Below are 24,878 nucleotides of genomic sequence, written 5' to 3'. Positions count from 1 at the left end.
ATGCGAGGGAACGTTACAACGCACGAATATTGAAACCTCCCAGCAGGAGGCTTCTCAATCTCCTCGAGTTATTTATATACTGCGCGGCGGCATCGTAAAATCAAAATCGTTGAAACAAAAGGGCTGAGATGTTCGATAAAAGCTTGTTGAAGAATTCCACGTGAAATTCACGCGGTTTTTCGCGTGAATGTGCACCGCTACGTGGAGAGAAAAGTGCGTTAATATTCTCTGCCCCAATCCGCATTGAGAGATTCGCCACGAATCCGAGCGCCGGGCGATTATTTTTCATTTCGATTCTGCCGCGCGCGCGCGCGCGCGCCGTTTTATTTTTGGGCTACGTTTTTGCGCGTTACGAGCGCGCACACCGACGATACGACGATGCATTCGGAAATATGAGAAACGCAAAAGAAAAATCCACTTTGGCGGTGAAATATTTTTATCCACAGTTCCAATTACGTGGCCAGTTACGGAATTTACTTTTAGAAATTCTACCTTTGAAACGTATGGGGATATAAAGCTGTTGGAATTGGACGTTTGGCACGGAGAATAGTGAGAGTAATCGGATCGATTTTGAATCGGGAAAACGAAAATGTTTGAAAATAATCGATGGGACTTCAAAGCCAGCGGAGAATCGAACGAAAACTGCGAGCGCGTGTTGAACTTCTCGCTGAAGAACAAATATATTACATAAATACAGCGACGCTACCATTCTTCATATATCGCACACGATCGCTGGCAACGTGAGCGCGAAATCGTTATGGGAATCAAAGTATAGAGACGAGATTCTGTAACGTGATTGGTTCGGGAGTAATTCTGTCGAAGTGAATTTGCCTCCGTTTGACGTACGTGCAAAATTGAACTCGATCCAAAAGAACAATCAGCCTCTCCAGCCAGGCTGTCCCTAATTCCATCTCTTCTATGTTCATCACACGAGCACGTGATCGAGTTAAACCTTCTGCAACGTACGAGAAACCGTGCAGCGACCTAATGAATATTACGCTTTGGAGTCAGCAACAAATCTTTTTCTCCTCACACTTCGGAGATTAACCTCGAAAGGATCAAAATGAAATGCCAATCTTCGTAGAGATGATGGGGAGCTTCACAAGAAAAGAGGAATTCTCTCGTCCGAGTTTTCAAACAAACGAAACCACGATTCGATGAGGGGACGACAAATTCTCGAGAAAAGTCACGATCTATATGGACGACCATAAAGTTTAAACGAACAACGAGTTTCCCGAGAAATCGAAACGAAAGTTTACGCGAATTTCAATCCTTTTGAAATATCGTCGCGTTACATAAAATTAATGCGATCCTCGGAAGCTCGAGGCTGAGCCATGATGACGCGTGGCATTGCAAAAAGGGAAAGAACAATCGAGATTAAAAATATGTTTGCCGAAGGTTCAATCCAGCACCTTTCGACGAGCGCTGCGCCCTCCAGCGATTATAACCTATTCCCGTACTTCGTGATGCAATAAAAATCCAAAAAAATTCAACGACATTTAGAAAGCTATGAGCAACAATTATCAATAATAATATTGCCCAAAAGTTAATAAAAAATTGTTTAAACAATTAATTATTCAATAATTTTGCGGTGACCCATTGTTTTTTTTTTACGAATCAAATGTGCGTATTTTTCCGAATGCTCATGAATTTTTTCAGAATTTTCGTAGATTTTTGAAATTTCTTGATAAAATTTTGAAAAAAAATTTTTAAAAATTTGAATTTTGCATATGTTTTAGAAGACATATTTACCATCAGTTTTGAAAAGTCTCAAATAGAGCCACATAAAAAATTTAAAAAAGGGAATTTCATAAAATCACGAAAATTCTGAAAAAAATCATGAGCATTAAGAAAAATGCGCACATTCGATTCATAAAAAAAAGCCAAGAGTTTAGTAATACCTTAAAAAAAATCTCGTATAGCAACAGGGATAAACTTACCGTTTGTGCCCATCTCACTGTGGCCGGTATTTTATATGTGGATGAGCGGAGCGCGTACAGCGGCGAGTCGAGGGCGTGATTGCGTACGGTTAAGCAGAGTGCGGAGCGTCGGGAGGAGGAGGAAAGATGGCAGCTCTTCCGTGGTTTCGGTGTAGCGGAGGTTGCTCGCAAGAGAACGAGGAAGGTGAATATCTTGGAGCGTTTGGGGGTAATGGGGGTCAGCCAAAAGTCGCGAATCTACGCAGCGTTTCAGACGACTTGGCAATGGACGGGAATGAAAAGCGCAGCTTCCGCAATTCGTTAGAGTTACAATCGTACCGCAATTAAGTTGGACACCGAGGTGCACCGGGAGAAGGATAAAGTCGATAGATATACGCAGCTGCTGCGCTGCTATTTGCAGCGGAGATCATGCATGGTTTGCGCATGAATATTCAATCATATTAAGCGAAATTTAGGGAGATTAGGCTCGCGGTGGAGCGGGATAATCGTATGGGAGTTTTGAAAATGAATTTGTGGTGAATGCGAGATTGTCTAGGTTACGTGGGCTTGTCACTGGGCAAGCTCTCCAAAAGGTCGAAATAATGCATCAAATGAATAAGGAAAAGGTCAGGAGATTGACAAATTTAGTAAATCCCTCGTTTAGACACTAATCCATATGGAAGCTGCACAAGTACCGGGTCTCCCGAACAAGATGAAACTGCACGCCATCAAGCGAGACCCCCATTACCCCATTGCGAGCACTGCGAAATCTCTTGGAGGAAAAAGAGAGCGGGAGAGGAGATGAGGAGAGACAGTGGCAAAGAAGCAGCTCCAGAGGAAAAGCACTGACTGGAGGGACACGAGGAGAGGGGAACGTCGCCGATGAAGAGTGTAAGAGAAAGAGTGAGAGAGAGAGAAAGAGAGAGGGAAGCCTCTCGAGGGGGTGGCCGCGCGCGCCGATAGTGGCGGCGGCGGCGTCGACCACCCTTCGCTCACTCGCTCGCTCCCTGTCTCGCTCTCTCCCACTCTCCTATATCGGCATATCCCTTATCTATTGGTCTATCTCCCTCTTGTGTTCGCTCCCGCTGGAAGGGAGGGGGTGGGGATGGGAGATCGGCGCGAGCGCGGCGAACACACGGCGTAGAGCGAGAAAGAGCCGAGCTCTCTCGAAGGGTGAAACGAGAGGAAGAAAAGTGACATTCGGGCAGTCCTGTCGGGAGCGTCGCAGCCTGCGGTCGCTCGCAAAGGCTCTCTCTTTCCTGAGCTCTCTTTGCACTATCTCCCCACTCACGCGCGCGCGAGAGCGTATCGGCCGAGCGCTCCCGTCCTTGTCGCACTCAACACACGATCGTTCACCTCGTCCTCGCGCGTTCGCGAGAGCGAATAATTACTGTGAACAACACCTGTCGGAAAATTAACAACTCGAAGGACACGCTGGAAATTTAAGAGAGCGGATAAGAGTTGCGCTTGTCAACGAAGATATCGACGGTGGTAGCGACTCTGCTCGGGAAAACTCTCGCCACTCGAACGAACGCTCGCTCTCATCTTCGAAAACAAAGGCTCATTCGTGCAGATATGCATGATTACAATGATTTGAGGTAAACGAGTGTAAAATGCCGATTTTATCGATTAGCCCGTCATCAGTGTCGTCGAAGGGAACTCCGACGCCGTCTCGATTGTATTTTACGTGCTACGTTCCTCCGACGTTTCCGGAATAAATAACAATTATTATTTTATCCAGTCGAATCGACAATTGCATTATTATCATGATTAAAATAATGATAAAGTCATAACGACAGAGCTTTTTACACCGATGAGACCATCGGGATACATGCGTGCGTGCACCGACGGCCCAAATAGCAGCCAATGAAACAGTGCTCGGCTCCCTCCTCGGGATTTATCTTCCGGATCGTACGTATCAAGAATTCTTACACAAACCGAAGGCTCCCTTATCGCGTTTCCTCAATTTGCCACTTTTTTTATTTCTGACACAGTGCGTTTCCGATGTGCGTCGCGCGGACGAAAAAGCTGCCGGGGCAGAGCGGCCGCGATGGGGGTTACGAGTGCTTTCCTCGCGTGTTACTTTGCCGAATTTTTTGAGTGGCGCGTTCCATTACTTTTAGTGGTCCACACCGCGAGTCTGCTCAACTTCCGGAGTGCGCTGGATCGGCTCGGTGGAAAAGGTAGCGGTTTCGAGCGGTAGAAAAGCTCGGAAGAAAATCTCCGAGCGCTACGACGAAATTCGAATCCTCGAATAATCCGTGAACAGCGTGTATGATCAGGAGAAAGAGGATCGCGAGAAGGGAAGTTCCGGAAAGAATAGCTGCGGTGGGAGAAAGACGGCAAACAATAAAAATCGATCGCCTCGACGATCGTAAAAAATAGGAAAATCGTTGAAAAAATGTGCCGGCGTAAGGAGGTACGATCGGAGGAACGTACCTCACCGATCGACGACGAGGACGACGAGGACGAGTTCCGCAACGTTAATAACAAAGTCGATGATAATCTTTGGAAAATCGAGAGACAATTATCGTCGATGATAAGATCCCCGAAGTCATCGGATCGTTGGCACGCCGAAGAGGACATCGTACTGAACGATCATCGGTGCGCGTTTGCGCAATCGTCGATCGTTAAATTTCGAGCACCGACTCCGTTGACGAGCACGAGACGGCTCGTCGTTGAGTGCGATTCCCGAAACGTTGATTTTTCGGAGGGTAGAAAAGATATAATAGTGACGATAAGCGCGATCGGCATCGGCGACGAGACGAGCCGTCGACACGGCCCAATAGTCGGCGACGGGGTCGACCAACGAAATGAAAAAGAGACAAATTTAGTGCCACGTCGAAATGAAGAAAGTGCAGATTGTAACGTGCCCTTTAAATTCACATCGATCGATCAATCCGTCGGTGAAAACGACGAGGATCAACTTTTCCCGTACGGTCATTTCGCTTCGTTGACATAACGATCGTTACTCCGACCATTTCACGTCTCGAGTTGAAGACTCGAAACTGAATCGAACAACGTAATGGAAAGAATAATTATTAAGGAAAACGCGCGATCGCAATGAGACGAGGGACGTTGTGAAAAACAGTTTTCACCTTTTGTCACATTCGAAATCCTTTCCAATACTCGAGCACGTGTGCGTATGCAAGCGATCTTCGTAAATCGTCGTTCGTACACGTAACAAGATTTGGAGCGCGGATTTAACTTCCCTCGTCTCAAAACAACTCGTTGCCTCGAGTGCTTTTATTAACAGCACTCTGCGGCCAGCCGCGAGACTCTCATCCCCACGATTTTACAACTCGACACGAGAAAAATCTGATGAGCGTGCTCGTATTCTCTGTCGAAATACTGCTCTTACCTCGTTTGTGTTATGCCAGGACAAGAAAATTGGAGAGATTCTAATTGCACTGTCAGATAACCCGATAATTTCGTATCCTTGCGCACTTCGGCATTTAAAAGGAGAATAAAATCTCACTAATTTTTTCAACTCACAAATAAAAAGTCTCATTCGCGATAACATTTCGAAGATACGAGCGCAGATAATTGAGAAAGTTTTCATCACATTTTAATTATCCGAGGAAAGCTGAGAGTAATGAAAAAATGATGAAAAGCAGAATTTCATAATCTATTTGACGGTAATTAGGGTCGGAAGCATCAAATACGATAGGAAAAGCGTGACGGTAATGCTCGTATCTCTAATTATTTTCCCACGGGAAATGTATTTCGTATCACGACATTCTGTAATACACGAATTGCCGTAAAAAGATTTTTATAGTAACGCTCAGACGGAGGAGCAGATTTTAAGCTCCCAGGAGTAATGCACTACCCCGAGCTTTTCCACTGTTCAATGCTCGCCGAGATGGCGCTAAGAACGTAAAAATGAAAAACACTCGGGCATAGGGCTGTGTACGGTACACGAGCTCGATAATGGCGGTGCATGAAGTACGAGAAAACTCTATTTTTTGTTCCTCGCGATAACGGCGATGACTGAAGAACGAAAATACGTTTTTTTTTTTTTTTTCCCCCACTATCCTGGTACAGCTCGTGCAAATCTATGAATAAAATCACTCTTTGAGGAGTAATCACATTTTTGAACGACTTCCAATGCGGATAAAGATGTTTGCGACGTTTTTTTATGTGCATAAAGCGATCCATTCTCGAAGAGCCTTTGCAGCGAAGACATTTTGTACAATTCCCTTTTGCACCTGGAGCATGACATGGTTAAAGATCGCGGTAGAATGAGCACTTTTCAAATTTATGCCCAACTTTTTCGCGTCTGACTTCTCTTCAAGGCAAACCAACTATATGCGGTTAGTTTAGTGACTCAAGCTTTCGGGGAAACTCCTTTTATAAGAGGATCACGTTTCCTTTCCTCTTTCTCACTCCTGCTCATTCTTTCGCATTCATCACTTCTGCTGGTGTTTGCGTGTACATTTAAAAAGAGGAAAAAAGTGGAGAGAGAAAAGGGGGCGGTTCGTGTAGAGAATTTGACGTGATTTCCATGCAAATCCGATTGCCTCTTGTGCAAAATTATATTCATGAAGAGCCGAACTCGTTGAGAGCCCTTGTTGAGGCTGCTGCGGGAGCAGAAAGACCAGAATAATGCTCGCGAGCCACGTACTCCCCCGGAACGCCACCGCGAGAAAGAAAATTATCGCCATTACTACAATGACGTGACTCTCGTTTTCAGACCCAGTTGTTAAATAAATCATCATTTCATATTTATGATTTGTCCTCCGCTCCGGCTACCTACAAACCATTTATTCGCGAAACATTTACTAATTCGTCGTACCAATGTTTCCCTTCGCAATGGACCATTTTTATACATATCTTTACTTTCATTTTTCATCGAATCCACTCCTCCCGTGTCGAACGAACAATATTTCAAAATCGAATATAACGAATATTCGCCGGGAAAAACGAGCCACGAGGCTTTGAGAAATCCGGGGAGCCTCCGTCGTTGATTCAACGATGGAAAACCCGATTTTATTGTTACTTTTGTTCCGAATTTATCGGAGGTTCTTCCAAATTTCGATTGCGAGGGCGATTAACAGTTTGAAAATTGGTTTAATTTACATAACACCTCGTACGCGTCATTCACATACTCAGAAGTACTGGCAAATTTTATTATTTATTTTTTTAATCGTATGTTTTTGTACAATGGTGTGTTGAAAATGGCGCCCTTGCATCGCCGTTGACAGCGAAACGGAAAGAGTTTTATCCCAGGCGTAGCCGTTTTTCGATAACTATTTTGTTTTTCCTTTGTAAAGAATTTTCTTCTGAGAAATCCACAAAAATTGTAAATTTTTGAGATTAGCTGTCAACGCCCGATTCGAGGGTTGGCATTTTCGACACGCCATTGTACTGAAAAATTTTTATTTATAAAATAAACAAAAAATACCCAAAATTCAAACGTTTACACTGTTCGTAGCCCTTAAATTAATGAAAAAGTAAAAAGCATATGCGACTGTTCGAGCGACCACCTTCAATCGGTATTCCATAGTATCCAGGAAATTTTCTCGAGCATACTTGAATCCAAAAAGTCACTAGCTGATTAACCATTTCGAAGTTTCAACCAAGACCGTGAAAGGGTCCGTCGTCAAATTCTTGGCGCCTCAATCTCGGGTATGACACGTTATCAAAGCATCTCACCCATGACCGTGGAATGTTTATCGGAGGTAATAACGGTGCTGAGGAAGGGGCGAGTAATTCGAAATATTTGACCAGGAATTTAGTAATTGCTTAAAAAGTTGAGATTGTAATGAAATTCACGGGGCCAGGGATATTAAAATGCCTCAACATCTGTTCAGAATCTCATTCACAAATTCTTGCTACTTGCTGCTACTTGGAACGAAGTGCGTGTCTTGGGTCAGTTCTCGACCAATTAGCGATACAATTATTGACAACCGTTTCCGCGGCACAAGCGACACGTGTGTTTTTCTAAAAACTACAAAAGTGTTGGCATTTGAAAGGCGCAGTGGTGGGGGTGAGCCTTGACATTAAAAATTTCGACGCTCCCTGCTTTACATAATTATCTTGAGCCCAGGAGAAACTAATTTGAATTTTCTCAGATCCACTCGAACGCGGCTAGAGTCGGAGGAAATTTTTTTATTACGTTTGTTACGTACATGCGCATAATTCCTTGTATATTCGTGAAAACTTTGCGGGGCAGAGGGTATTTATCTGTGGAACAATCCTCAAGAAGTTTCGTCGGTAAGCGGAGGAAAAAAGGGGGCGATGAAATGGGGAGGAAAGTTTGTTTTATTTATCGGCTGTACGTGAAAATCTTGCTTGGCGTGACGGATAACTTTATGATTTTTCGTCCGGGTGAGCTCAAAAGCTTGGGGCAAAATTACCTCGAAGAAAGATCGTAATACGTCCCCTCGGAGGGGGGTCGGAGGAAATTAATTCGCGAATTCTTCGGGCTGTTAATAATTTTATGAAAATATCTGTGCACGTAACTCCACTTCGCGGAGGACGATTTTTCTCAAAATTCATTTGAATATACGTACACGAGGAGCCGGGAGAAAGAGCAGCGAGATAAATAAGCACTTTTTCACTTGATGCTCAGACGTTAAGGAGCACAGAAATGAAAAAGGAACGGAAAACCGAGGAAAATAAAGAGAGAGAGAGAGAGAAAGAGTGATGAACGAGAATGCCGTACGTGCGAGGATCCCCATTCAATTATGCAGCATCCCAAACCTATGGCTTCTCCCCCAAAGACCTTTACCAGCCATAATATGAATTATCGTTTCAGGTCCGAGACGAAAATAAAAACGATTGCTATACGAAAATCGATAGTGTCCCATGGCCACGAGACTTTTCGAGTCGAAACTCCCACGAAAAGGCTCGACAGCGCAAACCCTTTTTAACGTTTTTCATATTCAGTGACAAAATGGTCGAAAATAAGCTCTACTTTTATGAGAAACAAATTTATATAGGTAAAGCTCACGAAATGTTTTCTTATCTTTGGCATCTAATAATGAAATAACCAAAATCGCAGGCGTCGCTTTAATGAGAAAATAAAAATTGTGTACGATCTCGACCATAGATTCAATCTCGTTCATTGTCCAATACACTTGACACTCGTGCAATCTTTCTATCATTGAACGCACGAAGAAATGATCAGATAGGGAAAATCAATTAGAAAGGAACAAGCCGTTTTAATTGCCGATGAAATCGTGTTTGTTGCGACTCGAAATTTACAAGTATACAAGAAAGAGTTCAATTAGAGGAACGATAAACAATTTATACCGAATAAACGGTGAGCGTGTATTTTTAATTAATGAATTGTTTGTCGTTTGATTTCCGAGTGTATTCGTTAACGCTGCACTCCTGATCTTAGTGGTGTAAGTTTACAGCGCCCACTTTTGATCGATATCGAAATACTCAACAATATCGAATAGTCAAACAAAATTCGAACCGGGCGCGATATTCTTCCCTGATTTCCATTGACCTACATTTCTCCCAGAACATTCAATTTCTGTCTCTCGTAGCCGAAACGAAATTCATAAAAAGGAAACACGGTATTTTAGATCGGAGGGAGGAAAGCCTTCGAAATATATAGGTACCCAGATCGAAATTGAACTTTGGCTTCCCTTCGAAAAACGTACATCTCTGTTTATTACTTGCGCCTTCAGATTGAAGACCTCGAAAACGGGCGATATCGATAAAAATAATACTAAATCGAACAGACGTTATTGGAATTCCGTTAGGAAGGTTATCGAAATAATTGTCTGTTAACATGTACGAAAAGTGGAGAAAAAGATTATTCGATCATGAAGAATGGAGCACGCTGATCACCCGGCGGGGAGAACCGTGAAATTATTCGATTTAACGGACTTTATCTTCGCATTAAATAAAGCGAAAATAGTCAAGAATATCATTTATTTTATCGACTGATATTAATTGACTGATTAAATGAAAAGTTCATAATTATTCGAGCAGGCCTTTTTATCACTCACACTCTCATGGAAAATACAAGGCCTCCATTGAAAATTTAATTGAACTATATTCGGATTCGTTTGTATTGTTGATACGCCAAATTGAAAGAAAAAAAAATCGTAATTGGAGATTCAATCGAGCAAAATTTCGTTCCTTTGTGTTTGTTTTTTCTCCCAAAAAATGGATAATCAACGATAGAAAAATAAAGTTGACAATTCGAACGAAAACCGGTGGGAAAAACTCCCGGAAATTCATTCGCGTCGTTTAAAAATTCTGATTTAAAAAAACAAAAGTAATTTCAGGTAAAAACAGGCACGTTCACCGCGTGAAAGTTTCTGATCGACTGCAGAGTGAATTTAATAATAATAATACTAATAATAATACTAATAATAATAATAATAATAAACGAAAAGAAAATAATGACAAGCCACGAAATTGTGATTCCTAATAATATTTAAAAAGAACACACCATCGAGGACGGATAAATTCAAGGATTTCTCAATTCATACTCGGTTGAATAATAAATAAATTTGCCAGTAGTGTGCAACAGAGAGTGTGATCGGTGTGAAAAAAAAACGAAAAATAAAGTCATATCGGTGCAAATGCACGTGTGTGCTGCAACGATTATTGAACGAAATCACTTAAAAGAAAGAAATCAAAAAATAAAAACAATCATTTAGAGTGATTGACATTTGTTAAAAATGGATAAAACAACCAAGTACACGCTCATCGAACAATTGATAACCAAAAATTTAAACAAATGTGTATTACATAGTGAAGTTAATAATCGATCGAATAAACAATTGATTATAATAACTAGCAATGGCAACGGTTCGCCTAATTACGCCGATTTCACCTGAAAAGAGTCCAATAGACCTAGATGTTACGCATAAGGTAATCATGAGAATTTTTCCTCTTAAGGACTTTACTTACAAATTCCTTTTCATTGAAAATCCACATAGAAACCCATTTCATATTTTTTAGTGTTTGTATCGTTGCACCAGAAACTTAGTGTTGGCTCGAGTCGAGGAGTTTCAGGGCACTTGTCAAAATTTCGCTTTTCTGTTAATCAATTGCGTCAGTGAACTTTTTGTAAAATGAAAAATCAAAGTAACACTTTCGACAAACTTTTTTGCCCATGCTCGTTGGTGAACGAGACTTTTGGGACGGAAATCGTGCAAAAAAATAAAAATTCATCGAACAACGATTCATTGTTGCAATTGATTGAATAATTCAGTAAGAACTTTTATTAATTATATGCCATCATTCGTTGATGAAAACTGTGTTTTTCTCCGATCGACCGAACCTACACAGCTTTTTTTAGATGTCCGACTGAATATTACTACGCGCAAAGTTGGCTCTGTGCTTTAAAATAATGGAATTGTAACGAAACTCCTTCAATGGCTTGCTTCGTTTCATTGCAGTTGTAGTACGCTTACTTTTTATTTATTTTTTTTGTCATCGTCAATCGGCCATTCTTCCAGGGAGCATTTCGAACGTGGTCTTTATTTTTTTCAAACTCTTTCTCGAACACCGTGGAATACATTAATCAAAAAATTAGTCATCGATATTACGGTCTCGATGGCCGAAACTTTTTTTTTTTTATTTCTCGATCGATCTTCCGGTCGAACGCGATGAAAAAGTGTGAATCTTGCGTCGTATGAGCAAAAGAAAGGAACGAACTTTAGTAACGTGGCATGAAACCAATCTCTTCAGAATCGAATCACGCGTTTCCTGGAAGTTTTTTCGTTTTCTCTAATTGCCTCTAATCGAGTCGATCTCTTCAGTTTCATTAGCCACGATCATAGAAGATCGTACGGAGGCTCAGATTTTCCGGGAGAATGATTTTTGGATTCGAGAAAAAATTGCTCGTAATTTTGGCAATCTTTAGTAAATTTTTTCCAAAACTTCAATTTCAGTATGAATTTCGACTGGAATTCATATATCGAAACGACCAATCTCATGAGGAAGATTAATCGTCATCAGGAACAAGGCCCTCCGATTGATTTTCGAAACATCAATCAACGAGGAAGCGACGAAGCAGCCACAATGATTTCAATCTCTGAAAATCAATTTCATAAAAATGTGTTATTGATATTAAGGGGGTTTATTTGTTCGTTAGAACACAGAGTTTCAAATCGTTGGGTATTATTGATTCGTTAATGACGGTACGGTGAGCCAAGCATAACATACAAATCCGGCGAAATGCTAATTGGATTGCAATTCGAAGCTCCAAATTATCGAGGAGTTTACACGAGGTTGCGAAAATCAAAAACGTGGATTAAACGAATTGCGTAGACGTCGAGAGTGAGTCGAGGGCGGAGCGACGTTTGTCACACGAATGCGTTTCGAGTATCCTTGTCAAACACACCACCGGATGGCGGGACGACAAATAAATAAACGATATTCGAGCGCTTAGCGGTTATTGTTACAGCGGAAACATGTGTTTGAGTTCGTCAAAACGTAAATTTTTCATTTTCCACTAGTGATAATAACGTGAATATTCAAAATTTGGATGATTTTGGTGTTTCAACGCAGTTTGGAGGTTTGCAATTAACGAGAGTGAATGCTCGCTTTGATGGATCATTCGATTTTCTTTGGGCTCAGTTCCATCGAAATTTCTTTAATACACGAAATTCGTGGGAGCATTGACAGAAAATAATGAATCGATCCGATGTGCCTGCAACATTATTGATCGCTGCTCGAAGATGCGAATGTAAACGAGTTTTTCAAATCAATCGTCCAATCGTATTCGAACCCGATGAAAAGGGCATGGGAAACAACTTTTTTTGAGAAAACTCAACCCTTGCACGAATTCATACTTTCGAGACTTATAAATTAATCTTTTGTCGCTATATTGTACGCAGCTCGTCTGTATGTTTTCTCTCGAATGAGGCAGGCCTTATGGAAATGTCATCTCTGAATCACCTTTTTTTTTCTGATCCACTTTATCCGTTCGTTATGCGAATACTCAAATGCCCCGGCGACAACTCGAGGATTTTCCATCGCGATCGTCGCTGGAATATGTATGTGTGTGCAAAAAGGAAAGAAAAAATGCATGAGAATAAGGCCAGCTCGAAATTGTGTGCAATAGCGTGAGAAAAGGATCCGCGGAATCTTTCCGATGCAGCGAACATTCAACAATGCATCGGAGGAATGAAAAAGACGCATGTGCGGAGGCGGTTTTTTTTTCTGTTATCCGGATGGAACCGAAAGATATCTTGGCAGTACAAATTTGTTTTTTCAACTTTTCTCGTCCTCGAATGTCGATCTTGCGTTATTATTTTCTGACTTCTCGTCGCAGTCCTCATTGAAATGTTTATGAGAAAACATGAAATGGCAAAAACGTTCCCGATCTTTGTGGAAGGAATCTGCGTTGAAAAGGGCCAAACAAATTGGCGAGTAATTTTCCATGTTTCTTTGAAGTGCAGTCACGGTACGAGGACGTTTCATTGGAGTGTAAAAAAATAAATGTACAGCTACGAAGCCATATTTGGAATAAAATTGAAAAAAAAGTTTTTCGAAATTTCTCGTTCCTTCGTACGCAGCTCGCATCCCCGCTGGAAAAGTCCTTCAAATCGTCATGTTATTCGACACCGTCTCGAAGTTAAATTCAAAAGGTTGCTCATCGCCTTTGGATCGAGTAGGTGAACACAGCTTCGACTCTCTGCTCTCCCTCGGCCTCGGCTTTCTTCTTCGCTTCCCTATTCAAACTGCAGCCCTTCGTACAAGCCCTCACTTTGCCAAGATTTCCGGTGGCTCGTTCCCTCCCTCTCTCGTTTCTCACACTTTCTAACCTTTTCTCGTCTTCTTCTGCTTTTTTCCGGTGCGAAAACTTTTCGTCGCCAAAATTCCGAACGTCACTTTTCTCCTGTCCGAGAATGCCATCTATCTCGCTTAAATAACCGTGCACCCGGTTAAGGGGAGCTACCGTTCTTTCGAAAGTTCCTGGGCTCCCGAGCCAGACGCGCATTCATCATCGGCTGTCGGTACTCCGAGCACCAAAAGTAATCGAAGGCATTGATTATCCGACTGGGATGAACAACAACATGATTGCAGCACGCCCGCAACAGCGAAGCGGAATCAAACTCTTCTTCGACGCATGACGAATAATAACCGGTCGTGCTGGACAAATAAAACAGGAAATCAACAGCAATTCGGTCACCTTTATTTTCCATTGGAAAATAATATCAATAACAGAGCACTAAACTCAATTCCTTTCACACCCACAAAACATTTTTGATAATCCAAACAAACTTCATACTTCACTCAACGAAAATATTGAAACTAACGAAACTTTGGTGCAGCTGAATATGGCGCTGTGCTGAGGCAACGAAATATCATTGAAATGCGCAAATTATGTGTTTATCCTCATAATTTCGTTTTAGTTAATCGTTAAAGCGTCTCTCGAGTATGCCTGAGCAAGCTCACAATGCCATTTGTTCGAAAAAAAATCATTTGCATTCGCCGTTTCGTTATACTCGTGCGCATAAATTTTCATGATTTCATCGAAATTTGCCTTTCAACGATCCAGCAAACTGTCGTCCAACGGCACGAATTTAGCGGACGCTTATTTTCCGAGGAGGAAAAATTTTCGATAAATCCGTCGTCTTCCATATAAGTATGTCGATGAGAATCGTTTCTCCGTAGCCATTTCGTAGATTCCCGGATTCATGGCAAGAGCACGTGAGACCCTGAGCAAAAGAGTATTTCAGATGCTCCGATGTGCGGAATGCTCGCAGCTTTTCTCATGGATCGAGAAAATTTCGTCCTTCAACATAAGATGGAACGGAAGTGACGCGTAGACAAGTTTGTTTGTAGGAATAAGTGTGCTCCGCGATCCGAGAAACATGCTCGGCCACTTGAACCTTACCGATCCACGTGCGCCTTTTCATAGACAGAAATTCATATAAATATATATTTGTATATCGACATAGATGGCGAGAATAAAGGAAAGCTAGAGAAGAAGAAGAAGAAAAATATAAAAAGAGGAGCCCGAGGAGCACGGCGATTTCATTTTCCAAACGCTCTATAACCATGCACACGAGTTGCGATGTAGGTCAAGAACGAGGATACGTTTGCGTGTGTGATCCGCCGCGGGAGGATCGCGAAACGATAAAACGTTTGTCTCTGGAGCAAGACAATAGTTAACATTCCATAAGGAATTTGAAAAATCCAATAGCGCATCATTGATCGAAGTTATAATCGATCGGTGCTCAAAAAACTGGGGCTGAACAGAGCGAGAGGCGAAGGACGACGGGAAGTGGTTGAAAGCGTGACGAAAGAGAAAGCTCCGATTCTTATCGTGTGCCGGTGTATCGAGGGTTCCGCGATAAACTGATGAGAAAAATGGGCGAGCAACGGCCGGGAAAAAATTTCCGAATCGCTCGTTTTCATCGGCGTTGACTTGGAGCGAGCGTCGCGCATGGACGAAGAAAAAAGTGATTTTCCCCTAATGAACGTTGCTGCGTTTCATGCTCAGGTTTCATTTTTATTTTCCGACACAAAATAAGGAGAATGAAGAATAGGAAAGAGGGCACAGAATGAAACACGGGATCTCGATTAAGGTAGATCATGCCCGTAGGATCGTATTTTACGGGTGTCTAAATTGGCCCGATTTTTACTTCCTAATTAAAAGATACGATCACTCTAAATTCATGTCAGACTTGTTTATTCGAAATTGTAAATAAATTTTTTCAACTTGTTTTTTGACGAATTAAATTACTAGCCATTAATCACTGACTGAACCCCAAATTTCATTCGTCCCTGGCTAAAATACTGTAGTTTTTCATGTAAAAAATCGCATTAGAGATGGCAAAGAAAAAACACAAGGGGAAATGGATAAAGAAAAAAGTGTTAATAATAAAAAGACAGATGGCTATGACAGGAATGGGCCAAGCCAAGGAGAAACAAAATGCCGAAATAAGCAAATGTGAGGTTACGATTGCTCATTTTACCGATTTCGTTCAATCTTTAACGTAATATATCTTCAAGACTAGTCAGACAATCATCTCGAGTTTTTTCCCAGACCTTCGTTGTGTACTTCACTGTTATTGTGTACTTTTTCATAAACTTCGTTCCCATAACCCTGTGTGTTTTTCTTCATATTTAAACACGTTTGTCTAAATAACCAATAATACGTTCCCCTTAAAATAATAAACGCGCGTCAGTCGACCAGCGATTGCAATTCTGTGAAAATTTCAAGACTTTCTTGAGAAAATCGTTTCGAAAACTAGCCAAAACAAAGTGCGCTTGCCCACTGGAAAAAGAAAAAGCGAAAAAGCAGATAAAAGAAAAGAAGGAAAAGTACACTCGTGTACAGGAAAAGTATGGTCTACTCTGGTATTTCTATATACGCATAAAATCGTGCTAGTGTGATGATTGCATCGCTCCGTTGAGCTCACGCTAAGTATCGGTGATATTCAAGCTCACGCGATATCACCACGAGTGAGACGCGCGCTTCCATTGACCCAAATCCGCATGGCGAAAGATACAAAACGCCATGCTCTGTACGTAAGGGGATTACGACACTATCACGCGTGTGCATTCATATTTATTAAGCATATGTGCACGAATATGTACGCGCGTGGGCGAGTGCGAGGAGCAGTGAAACCAGTGAAAAGTGCCAAGCTCAAAAGTTGCGATTGTCAATTGTCAGGGCCACGCAGGAAGAGCGAGTGAATCTATGAATCAAATCTTCCTCGTATGGAGAACGGAATAACGTTGGAAATGAGTGCGAGAGACACACTGCTGAAGAAAATGACAAATTATTAGTGACGATTTATGATAAAAAAAAAAAAAAAAAAAGAATTTTGGCTCATTGAGATTGACAAAATTATTTATAAATTATTCTGACAATCGTTAGTGGCTGAACCCACGAAGCTTCGATGCAACTTGACACAGTTTCCATCAAAATTTTCATTATTGGGATCCAATGAAGTATTTGTTGAAACAACAAAATCGTTTGGCTTCATTGTCAGATACGACAGAAAAATTGTTGTATTTACCAAATAATCGACCGTTAAACTGCATTTTATTTAAAAAATAAAAAAAGTTCTCTCAGTGTAAGGGTATGTAAAAAATGTTGGGAAAAATTGAGCTCCGAAGACAGAAACATCGAGTCGTTTTTCATGAATAAAATATAATATAAGTAACGCTGGAGTTTGAGCTACAATTGCTCTACTTTTTTTGACATTCATTGTTTCCTTCATTAATGAGCGAGCGTGTATATTCATAGGTGTTGGTGAGGGGTAAAGCAGTTTTCGTTGGGAAAAAGGCTACGCTTTGTTGAAGCGTCAAATTTTCAAGGATATTTTCATATTCAAGGAGGCAAAGCCCTCTCCGTTCCAATCTCATGGGAATTCTATCCATTTTCAAGTGTTCGTTATATGTCACGTGTCACGCCGGGGCATATAACATAAGAAAATGGGAACGAGCAAAGGGACAGAGGAAAGCAGCTCTTGCGCACGAATCTCTCCGTCTCTGTCCCAGGTACATAAAGGTTTATGAAAATGTTTCGGCGAGCATTAGTCGTCTCCTCGTTATTTTATCTCTGTGATATTCGTCCCTCATAATTGAGTCAAGTTTTCGAGTGGGAGAGATTAAATTGCATTATATTTCGTACGGAGAAACAGTTGGAACGAATTTCTTTCGTCATTTTGCTACGTGAAAATTTATTTTTCTGTCTAAGAAGCCGGAAATGGACTGCATGACGTATAAGAGTGGTAAATTAAGAAACATCGTTAGGAGACGAAATTCAATGAATTTTTTAATCTAGAAAAAAAGCTTCATTTCTGACTAATTCAATTGAATGCGGAAGTGTAGATCGGAATGAGGAAAAACGCTCTTTCTGCATACCCCATTAAATGCACAGCTGCGCGTCGAGTTTCGAGAATGGTGAATAAAAAACTCGCGGCGAACTCAATTGGACCGAATTTGCATCAACGTACCAGTGTTGCTGCACCTCACAATAAAAAGATGTTCCCCAGCCAGGAAACTTCTGGTTACTCTGTTCCACGAAAATATCATGTTTAATGCATTATTATGGCGTTTCTGTATTCCCACCTTAACATTTACTCTGCCCCGTCGTGCTCGATCGACTTTTCTATGAGTTCAGAGCACGCCATGCATTTTTGAGCGTGAGCATGCACGTCCTCGCTGTGCACTCGAAGGATACTCGGCTTTTTAAAGAGCTCCAAAAACTTTACGAAACAATTGCGTATCATTCGCGCATTTTTCATGCAGTGCGATCAGAAAAAAAAATACGTCGAGGAAATCGATTTCATTCGACTGAAGCCGAAAAACTCGAAATTTAAAAAATCACTATCAATCTAGTGCTTTTTTATTCCTTAAAAAAAACGAGAGTGTTTTAAAACGAGGATGAATAAATGATACGGTGGAATTGAACACAAAACATAATATGTACTGGGAAACAGTGCTCGGGAACGGAGTACATTAGCTATGAAACTTATAGCAACGTATTCTCGATGGAGGGAGTGAGGAGCGCAAAGTCTGGCCCCATTCGAAGTGTTTGGAACAAAACAAAGAGGGAAAAAACTTTAATCTGCGCTCGGGGTGTATAATCGAAGAAAGGCATAAAACGGAGTGCGAATTACGGCATGAATTTTTCATCGGATGCCGCCACTGGCGATCAGAATTGCATGAACTTATTCATTTTTGCAAAGCACGCATGTCTACGAGCAAGTAAGAAAATGGATGAAGATGCGAGGACTAAAGTGGCTGGAGAGAAGAAAAAATAAATCAGAGTCTTGGCGACGTGAGTTTTCATGTTATTCAATGCAAAGTCAATGGGATGGAAGCACATGGAACGGGGAAAAAACATTCGCCTGCTGCATCGGCTAGAATCGCCTCGAGGGGACTCGCCTTCAGCGGACAAACTGGTCAAAATATGATGCGATTTTTCCTGCCCCCCCGCCCGCGCCAGCCCTCTTTTCCGTATCGCCTCATGAGAGATTAAAAATTTGTCCGTATCTCATCGTGAAATTCCAGCTTTGTATGCCGATTTTTCTGGTTTAACATTTTTTTTTTTTTTTTCATCTCACAGTATTTTTCCCAGAATTATTGATCCATCCTGCCTCCCCCGGCCTTCCCTCGCCCAGCCCCTTTGCCGGGGCTACTTTATTTTTGATTCCCTTTTTCCGCGAGATGAACAAAGTCGCACAATAAAAAATTCCCATACAAGTTAGTGATTACTTCAGGATCGATTGTTCCCCGCATTCTCCGTGTTCGGACGGCGAATCCGGGAATTTGAGCGAGTTTCAAAATATCGAGTTCGTTGGCTCGTTTACAGTGAAATATTCGCGGTGTTGAAAAATGTTCGAACGGCGCAGAAAAAGTGGGAATTACGGAGTGTCGAAATGCTGAGAAATTTATATGCATCCGCGCATCGACTTTTGATTTAGTGAGAGACGATAAATTCGTCGGAATTCGAAAACTGCACTCAAAATCGTTGCTTTTTTTATGTACATTCGGCACTGCATGAAGGATTTTGATGGGAATAAGAACGAAACGACGAGGACATTCGCACTCTGCCGTGCGATAATGACCACTATCGCGATCGCAAATGCAGACCACATCGACTCACATACGAACAACCATTTCATTCGTCATCGCGTACACGAGGAGAGAGGGAGAACTGGCGAGGAATAAAATGTTAAATTCCATGAAGAAGCTCAAATTCGTGTCACGTATGAATTCAAAGCCTCCCCCCTCCCCTGCACACTGTCACACGAGATAGACACGCAAGATTCTCGAAGCATCAGCATTTTCGCCAATCCGGAGTGTTACGGAAACTCTCTCCTGCTGCGTACGCGACGAACAGTACAACTGGACCGTTTTCCGGATGCACGAAGCGCCGAAACTCCCTTATTTTCTTTCTCCATCTCTTTTTTTAACCGACAATACCGAATTTGTTGGATTTCGATAAAACGTTTATACGTCGCGACGAGAATTTATGGAACGCGCAGAGAAAACGTTCCCTCGCCTTATCAGCACGACGCTCATTATTTGCATGGCTGAAACTATTTCTTCGCCTGTCTTAGGTTTTCACAACCGGTGAGTTTACTTCATTCTACTACCTTGTTACGATTTTATTGATTAAAGCTCGGGATATGAGCAGTCGTTGGAGTGCTATATATCCGAAGGGAGCTTTGTAAGACGTCACGAAGCCAAAATATATCTGTAAAAGCCTCGTTCTCAGTCATCAACCTTCCCCCAACGGGGCCGATTTACCAGCATCTCGGCCATATCGACTTATAATCTAAGGGCGAGGTCTCCGCGGTCAATGAGGGTTTGGATTAAACAAAGACAGAATCCGTCTGAGCGAAAGAGGTTGCCATGACTACAGGCCTCATTTCTCCCTTTCTTTTCTTTCATTAAGCTCATTCTCACTCACTCTCTTTTCTAATTCTCGCTTTTTCTTTCCCGTATTCCCGTATTCGTTCCCCTCAGCACCATTTGCGTCCTTGACTTTATCCAGGAGCGTCTCTCCCGGTCGTCCCTTCGCAAAGGTCATTAGACATGTATTTCCGGCCCCACGATTACCAGAGGCTTTCATCAAAGTACATTAGGCTAACGTTTCATTCTATTTCTATACTTTCCTACGTGTAAATACGCTTTCTTTTTTACACTTAATTTCGAGGTGTCATTAGCGCCCTGGGCCCTGGACTCGGTGTTTTTATGATTAAATTGATTCGCTCTACTGCCGCGGCTGGCATACCCATTAAATGGATTCTAGAAAACCAATAACCGAAAGTACGTGTTTGCATTCGACGCGTGCGTATCGTTTCCACTCGCATTTCTTATCCATCTTGGCCCTGCCACCCTCCGATATAAAGGTCGCTGGGTCGCAACGCGCACAGCTAAAAAAAAGTCCTGATGCAGCATCAGAGCCTCCCCTGGCGAGATGAACCTTTGCCATCTTTTACATGCCGTACACGGCTCGGCTCGTCTCATTGTCCTCGCGCGAAATTACGAATAATAAAGTTCATATTGATACAGGTTTCTCCTCTCCGAGCTCGTATCATTCTCATAGTGTTTCAATGGACACGCTATTATGAACCGTCTCAATGAGCAGGCACTATAATTCTGCCCCCTCGCCCGCCTTCGTTCCCTCTTCTTGCCTCACCTCGCCCTGCGTCGGATCCAAACATTTTATCTCAGCGAATGAAACAGCCCCTTTATCTCTCCCTCGGGCTCAAATTACTTTTCATATAAAAGTCTCTTATCAGGAGCCTCGCGTATTATTCCAGTCTTTCCCTCTTGACCGAATACTTGTTCCGCGTGCCTTTCGCGCCCGGACGCGATCATCTCCAGGACGACAGTCCTGCGGGATGGGACAGTTTCAAGTTTTATACACCGCGGAAGAGCAGGTGACGGCGAGCTTGCTGGGACTTGCGGTGGCTGCAGTCACCGCCGCTTTTTTATTGAATCGTAAAGTGTATGGAGATAAAGAAGGGGCAACGCTGCGCGTGAGCCGGAGATTTGGAGCGTCCTTTGAACGCCCGCTTGACGATCGACCTTAAAAAATGTCCAAACGAGTCCATCAAGCTTCGTGAATATATTCACAGTAAACGGGAGAGCCTCGTTTCTTCGAATGCATTTTCCGCTCAAGCTCACGAAAGCTCTGCCGTATTTTTTGCCTCGTCCAACGAGCAAGTTCTCGTGAAGTGCCCCCATCGTGTCACACTCACTCACGCATGAGCTCGAGGATTCCCAAGCCCTTTGTTCCCGACAAAAAGTGGAAGGATAAACGTACACCGACTCTCCTCCCTTTTCGACGAGATTCCTGAAGCCTCCACGACGCGAAAGACTCTCCAACGAATGCGTGGGCCCCCCGGAAATCTCATTTACGATGTTGAAGCGAGCAGCCCGATAACAAAATCTATTAATTTTTCAAACCGAAGTAACGAGAGTGCTGCGATAACAAACTTATGAATCGTGTTTCCCGATTCGATTATAAAATGAGACAAAGTGGCGCGATATCGAAGATCGATTAATTAGCGCGTTACTAAATTCATCCCGGAGCTTTTACGAGAGAGATCGCTCGGAGAATAAAGGACGATGAATTGAGGCGGTTTTCCCATGCAATCGATTCAAACGTATGTGATAAAATAACAAAAAACTCGGATGGAAAAAGCGCGTTAAAAAAATAACTGTCACCATTGACGGCGCCTTTTGATCAAGTGTTTTCTTCAGCCTCGTAAATCAGCATATAAATTCATCGTTAAATGAATTTTCGTGAATTTATATCTCGTCTAGGGAAGAGAGCACCAGGAGAGCACCATTTACGCCCTTTCGCGTCATGGCACCAGCAAACGAATTCGTATTGATAAGTGGCTATGTACGTACGAACTCGGGAAGCGTTTTTTATCGGTATTTTATGTGAATTTTAGGACGTATAACGGGCGAGCGATGTTATATTTTTACTAGTACGAGGATTATCCATTATTATATGTAATATTCCGGTCAGCCGGCGCCATGGATCGCCACTACATCATCGCGGACTGTTGAACTTGCCCTACCCCTGCCTGCCGCGCTCCTCTTCCCGCGGATTTTACGACTTGATCGTTTCCGGCGAGTTACAACTGCAGAGAGGAAGCTAAAAAAGGAGAGCCGAAAGCCCCCCCTCCCTCTGTTCGCTTCCCCTGACCCGACTTATCAGAATATTTTCGGTGCACCAGGCGCCGAAACTTTTCACCCGGTTAAGGAGAGTACCCGGTCAGGTATTATCGCGCAAACGCCGTAAGCTGTAAAACTTCTCAGCCGTGAATATTTATAGATATATAAAGATGCGAAGGCTCCCGTCTCTCTTTTCCGCGTTGATGGCACACACGAATATGCTGCTGGGGATAAGAACGACGAAGGACGTTTCAGGAATAGCAGCATTTTCGCCTCACTCTCATTTTTGGCGTTGGGCCATTTGATTTATCCGCACGAGAAAAATGTCCGAACGAATTCTCACCGAGACGATTTGAAAATTCGTCCTCGACGAGACTCCCTGCTTCGTGACTCCAAACTCGGCATAATACGTGTTCGATTTCATCCATTTTCTAATCGAGATCGACAGAGGCTCGTGCATCGATCACTCAACGCGGCAAGGCAGTTTTTATGGCGGTATTTCTCATGGCTTGAACCAGCTGGATGCGACGAGTGGCGAGTTGCAGCGATAGAAAACCGAAAAAGATACACGTTTGAAACATGAAAATGATAATTCCACAAAATCGTGAATAATGTTGATGAAAATTTGTGTTTATTCTCCTAAATTTATTCAATGACGATTCTGCTATCGAAATACTCACTCGCCTCGAGATCGTTTCCTCTCAAAGTTCGAGTCACGAATTGAGGAACAATCGAGCCTCAGTTTAGCCCCTATTTTCGACAAAAGTTTTGTTTCCGGTATAGAACTCGAGGTACACAGGGAATAGGACTTCCGGTTGTCCGTACAAAGGCCTCTCGAGAAACACGTGCCCGCCCTAACTTTCGGCACGTTCAATTTTCCTTCAACCGTATTTGTTAGTCTCGCGAGTTTCTGTACACTCGTGAGAGGGCGGCTGAGACGATCAGCGAGCTTCCTCCTACACGCGTTAAGTTTAATTGTCTCCGCACGTGCGAACTACGCCCCATTGCTTTCGCCCCGATCACGTAAGAACATAATCCTCCTCCTCATTGTTCTCCGATTAAAAAATAGTGAATTTACTCACCGTTTGCAGGAGCCAAAGACTCGAAAACTTGCTCCAAATGAGCACTCACTGATCTCCCAGTGTTTGAGCACTTTCTATACGACTATTTTATCGAAGAATTTAATTCGAAATTGGCCATTCGAGATTCCTCGAAATCGTGAGCCTTTCAGCACTTGGAAGATCGTCGAATGGAAAGAGACCCCCAAATCGTGGGTCGTTTCACCTTTGACTTTGACAAAAGTCTCATATTTTCAAAGCTCAAAGGTCATCAAAAGTTTCGCACACGAAAAACGAGATCATTTTTTATGAAAATTTTTCAAACACCGAGGTGATCCGCCAATAAAATGGTATCGAATTGCTGTTACACCGAAAGATGTCACGTTCCGCGCTGAATTTTATGGAGAGAATATGGAAACGGTACTGCTGGAAAGTTCGCTTTCAAATATGCGAAGTATCGAAGGTTCTCGCGGATAAAAGTTGGCACTTTTCGATCGATTAAATATTCAGAAATTGTTCTGTGAACGTTTGATCGTTTCTACAGCTGTATCGCGTCGAGTAAGAGTGAATTTTCTGTTTTATTTATTTTGACCATGTCAAACTATATGCGTGCGGGTAGTTTCAAATTTGAAATGTTAAGAGTTTTGTTGACGTTGCGCCAAAAAATGTGGCACTTTCTGCCTGTTTTCATAGCGAGTTTGTTGAAACGATCGCAAGTTCGATTCGAAAAATTGCAGAGTTCCGGGCAACGATCATTCCGAAACTTCCTGAAGTATTATTGCTTCCGGGCGTACAGCGAGGAACCGAAACGCATTCTCGTACTTCGACATACAATTTTCAAGTCCTCATCTCGTTCGAATGCCACAAAACACCTTTTGCTGACACTCGGCCCAGAGGCAACGGGGGCGTTAAAGTAAAAAATTGAAACAAACTCCTTCAGAAATGAGACGACCGGTGTGTAGAAACACGAGACCACGAAAGTTAAGAAATTCGTAAGTACACGAACGGACAGCGATGCACACGAGTGCCCGGTCGATATCGATTCCCGAAAGCCCGTTGAGTAACCTTAAGAAAAGTGAACGCGTTTCATTTTCCCACACGCGTTTCAACGACGAGACAGCCCGATACGAGCTCATACTGCGAATCGATGCTCATAAAAATGAAAAAAAGCCGAGTGTCGATGCGAAAAACAGAAGAATCAAAGCTTCCCCTCGTTCAGTGCGAAATGAAAAGAAAGCATGGAAAGCAGTACGAGAGTAAAAGTGCTTCCTAGCATATACGATCGAGTCTGAAGCATCGAGTACGATCGAAAGGT

At 42.4% G+C, this 24,878-nt stretch overlaps 2 protein-coding genes across 3 annotated transcripts in view; both read left to right on the top strand.

The window, feature by feature from the left end:
• Positions 1-24,878, top strand: part of SK (small conductance calcium-activated potassium channel) — a 126,368-nt gene that overhangs the window by 55,767 nt on the left and 45,723 nt on the right. The gene's annotated exons all lie outside the window — the stretch shown is intronic.
• Positions 3,147-10,691, top strand: LOC122416398 (uncharacterized). Its single transcript, XM_043429319.1, has 2 exons — positions 3,147-4,853; positions 10,169-10,691. The coding sequence occupies exons 1-2, from the start codon at positions 4,321-4,323 to the stop codon at positions 10,170-10,172; spliced, it is 537 nt and encodes a 178-aa protein (XP_043285254.1). The 5' UTR covers positions 3,147-4,320; the 3' UTR covers positions 10,173-10,691.

Source organism: Venturia canescens, chromosome 9 (assembly GCF_019457755.1).
Source record: "Venturia canescens isolate UGA chromosome 9, ASM1945775v1, whole genome shotgun sequence".
Taxonomy (NCBI): domain Eukaryota; kingdom Metazoa; phylum Arthropoda; class Insecta; order Hymenoptera; family Ichneumonidae; genus Venturia; species Venturia canescens.
The sequence above is the reverse complement of the archived record's forward strand: the minus strand, read 5'-3'. Positions and strand labels throughout refer to the sequence as shown.